General features: G+C 30.5%; 3 protein-coding genes across 3 annotated transcripts; 1 reads left to right on the top strand and 2 right to left on the bottom strand.

Moving 5' to 3' along the window:
• Positions 1-1001: 1001 nt before the first annotated feature.
• Positions 1002-1682, top strand: EIN_038770 (galactose-inhibitable lectin 35 kDa subunit precursor, putative; the record flags this gene model as incomplete). Its single annotated transcript, XM_004261400.1, has 1 exon — positions 1002-1682. The coding sequence occupies one exon, from the start codon at positions 1002-1004 to the stop codon at positions 1680-1682; it is 681 nt and encodes a 226-aa protein (XP_004261448.1).
• Positions 1683-2311: 629 nt separating this feature from the next.
• On the bottom strand, positions 2312-2716 carry EIN_038780 (calcium-binding protein, putative; the record flags this gene model as incomplete). The annotated part of the gene is made up of 1 exon (XM_004261401.1): positions 2312-2716. The coding sequence occupies one exon, from the start codon at positions 2714-2716 to the stop codon at positions 2312-2314; it is 405 nt and encodes a 134-aa protein (XP_004261449.1).
• A 566-nt stretch (positions 2717-3282) lies between these two features.
• Positions 3283-3699, bottom strand: EIN_038790 (actophorin, putative; the record flags this gene model as incomplete). Its single annotated transcript, XM_004261402.1, has 1 exon — positions 3283-3699. One exon carries the CDS (start codon positions 3697-3699, stop codon positions 3283-3285), a length of 417 nt encoding a protein of 138 aa, XP_004261450.1.

Raw genomic sequence — 3699 nt, forward strand, 5'->3', positions numbered from 1 at the left:
TGTTTTGTTTTTAGCAATGAAACAAACCCAACCAAACTGTTGTTGTTAGTGTATAATATATTAACTAATAATTTGTTATTTTGTTACTTCCATTCCACAACCATATTTTTACTTTTCAAAGTAATAATTCAAATTATTACTCCTTTATTGAACAGTATGTTCCAACACATTCGGTTTTTACTTTTTTACATTAAAATCAAAAGTTAAAAAAATTTAATAAATTGATCGATTGTCCTGTTTTTTTCGTTTTCTTACTTTGTTTTACAATTGAATTCTATAAATATCTAATATTTAACTCATCGTGATTTATACATACATTTAATAATACCAAACAACTATAAAACCTGGCATAAAACGCTGTTTTATGACAAAATTGATTTATTATGACCAAAATGTATTGTCATATAAAATAACAGGAAAGAACTTCTTCTGAAAAGAGTCACATTTTTATCATTAAAAAAAACTGTTTATTCAAGCCAATTTTGATATTACAAAATTCTGTTATACTGTTATATCCACATCTCCCTTATAATGTAAATAAAATGTTTAGTACACTTTTTAATAATATTCAAAAGATGTTCTTTCCTTTGTGTTTGATTGGAAAACCCAAACGGGGTTTTAATTACCAAAAATAGAACTTCTTTATTGTTTTGTTCTATTTTATAATTCCCAATTCTTTACAACTATTATTTTATAGTAATCTACATAATAACTAATAACACTTAATAAATAAAAATACACGTTTGGCGGTTTTTTGGGAAGGTGCCAACCATGGAATTATTGCGTGGAATTAAATCAACGAAGTTTTTATATTCCAAAAATACTCAATTTAAAACAAGCAAAAAATCAATAACCCCCCAAATGATAAAAATAATAAAAATTCGAATTTCTTGTGTTCGAAAACCACCAGAGAGACCGATATTAATTCACTCAAATTTCAATCAAATACAACGACAAAGATGTTGACCTTTTTGTTGATTTCTTTCACTTTCGCCTATAACATGTTTGGATTGACTGCCACGGACAATCCCACACAAGCGAGCAACGAATTGTATGTTCGAGATAAGTGCACCACCTGTTGCCGAGTACTTTTGGCCACACAATGGAATTACGATAAAAACAAGGCATTTACTGAAGACGATTATAAAAAGGGTGATTCAAGATACTTTGTGATGGACATGGAGTTTGATAATATTAACGAAGTAAGAAGACCAGCTGGAAATTATGAACAAGTCATTCCTTTGAGACCACTTGTTGAAGGTAAAACATTCCAATTCTTTGAATTTGCGGCTTATAAGATGTACACCTCTTTTGTGTATCCAAAGAGAGTCCATGACATTAGAGGAGGTGCAAATGTAAATTCAAGACTTATCATCTGGTCGAGAAATCCACCACTTTCGAATGCCCCGGGTACTGTTAACCAGAGATTTGTCTATGTCCACGCGTATGACGAAAGCTTCTACACTTCGACTTTTGAGAAGAGATGGAGAGCTTACAAGTACCACTTCTTCTTGCCTTTCAATACCGCAAAAGATTTGTGCTATGAAAGCTGTATTGGCAGCGATTTTGCGTCGTGGGCCGGACAGGCTCAATTCAAAAACACTCCAAACTTCCATCAAATCAAAGCGGCTGTTTGTGTTGCATCGGACTCAAAACAAATGTTTACCCCAGTCTTTGCTTAAGTAACTTGTTTCTTTTTCTTTATTTGAAATGATACGAATTTTTTTAAAAAGACCACCAGAAATTTGTCGTTCTTTTTTTTATAATTTTATTATAGTTTCGGGTATTATTTTTTTCAACAATTGTTTTTTTTCCTGATTGTTCAGTCAAATATTTTTTATTAATTTTTCTCATTTTTGATGGTTGTTCAATACAAAAAACATGAGTGTACGACAATTTTCTTACTGTTGGACGGGTTTCTTGTGGTGTTTAATGTTTGGGATAAAAATCTTTGTTGACACTTCTTAAGATAATTTTATATTTATTTTATGTGTTATGATTAGAACAATAGAAAGAACTTTTTAATATATGTGTTGGTCATAACATTATGAAAGTTATAATGTTTAAACATCAAATTGTTAAATAATATTATTTACATTTAAAATATTTTGATTTTATTTTTACATCTTTATGCACTTTCAAGCCACTTCTTTTTTATCCTTTTGAGATCAAAATATAGTTTTTTAGTAATAAAAATTATTATTATAGTTTTTAACAATGAAAACTTTTAAAAAATTAACAATAGTTAAATCAATAACAATATTTTAAAAATAAAAACGAAATCAAAATAAAGTTGTAAAAGTTGTTTGAATTAAAGTGAGAAAGCACAGAACTCTTCCATTGTGATGTATCCGTCACCGTTGGCATCAGCCTTCATGACTTGTTCAACAGCTTGTTCACATCCAACCTTCTTGAAGAAAGCAGTGACTTCATCCTTAGTCAACTTTCCATCTCCATCGGCGTCCATCAACTTGTAAAGAACTTTAAGACCGATTTTGGCATCAGCCATATCAATGCCAGCAATAGCTTGATGGAACTTGGTGAACTCAGGAAGGTCGATTGTTCCGTCGTTGTCAACGTCAACAGCCTTGAAGATCAATTGAACGAGTTTCTCGTTCTTGATTTCCTTCTTAGCAGCAATAGCAGCTTTGACCTCTTCGTATTGGAGTTTGCCGTCGTTGTTGGTATCGATTGCCTTGAATGCAGCTTCAGCCATTATGAGATGACTGAACAGAAGTTGAAAGGATTTATATGGGGATGTACACGTTAACAAAAAATTGATGATTTCGTTTTTTTAAATTTTATTGTAATTCATTGGTTCTTTTCGATAACAGAAGACAAAGTCCCTCTTTGATCGATTTTTGAGTTTCACAAAAATTGTTTTGTTGTTTTATATATTTTTTAGTAAATTCATAAAAAAATAACCATATCCAATAAAATTTTTTTTATAAACCTCTTTGTATTTTTCAGTTTGATAAATTCGTTCTTCTGTTGTTTTTAGTTCTTTTTATATTTTATTTTTATAAAAAAAACACTTAAATTTATCATTATATAAAATGATAAAATTGTTTTATAATATTCAATTGTGACATTATAAAGAATTTTAAATAACAAAATTGAATCAAAATTTTATAATTATCATAAAATGTTAAGAATGTTGATATTCTAATAATTTTACAGTATATTATTTGTTTGTAGTTAAACATTTATCCAAAAGTTGTTACAATTATAATTGTTATATTAAACAATTTTGTAACCAATTTAAACCAAAAAGTGAATTACTCACTGAGAGACAGACTTGACCTTGTCTATCACCTTCTGTTCATCAAGTTCGATGTACCCAGTCGCCTGAATTTCGACAGACAATCCAACAAATGCTTGCTTGATTGTCGCCTTGGTTGCTGAATACACCATTTTCTCTTTGATGGAGCAAGCAGCTGGAGTCCACAAGTAAAAGATGATCTTTTCTCTTTTGCCACTTCCTTGGTTGTATTGAAGGTGATAAACGCCGTAACGGGCTGACTTTGGTGGAAGTGCTTTGGTAAAATCTTCATAAGTTTCATCGAAAGGAGCTGTTTTATCAACGACAATTTCTGTCATCTTGTCGTTCATCTTGAAAAGAATGTATCTCCACTTGTGGGACAACTTGAACTCGTTGTAAAGAGAAGTAACTTCGTCGCTTAATTGAATGCCAGACAT

This window comes from Entamoeba invadens (assembly GCF_000330505.1).
Source record: "Entamoeba invadens IP1 unplaced genomic scaffold scaff_1105074726561, whole genome shotgun sequence".
Lineage (NCBI taxonomy): Eukaryota > Evosea > Mastigamoebida > Endamoebidae > Entamoeba > Entamoeba invadens.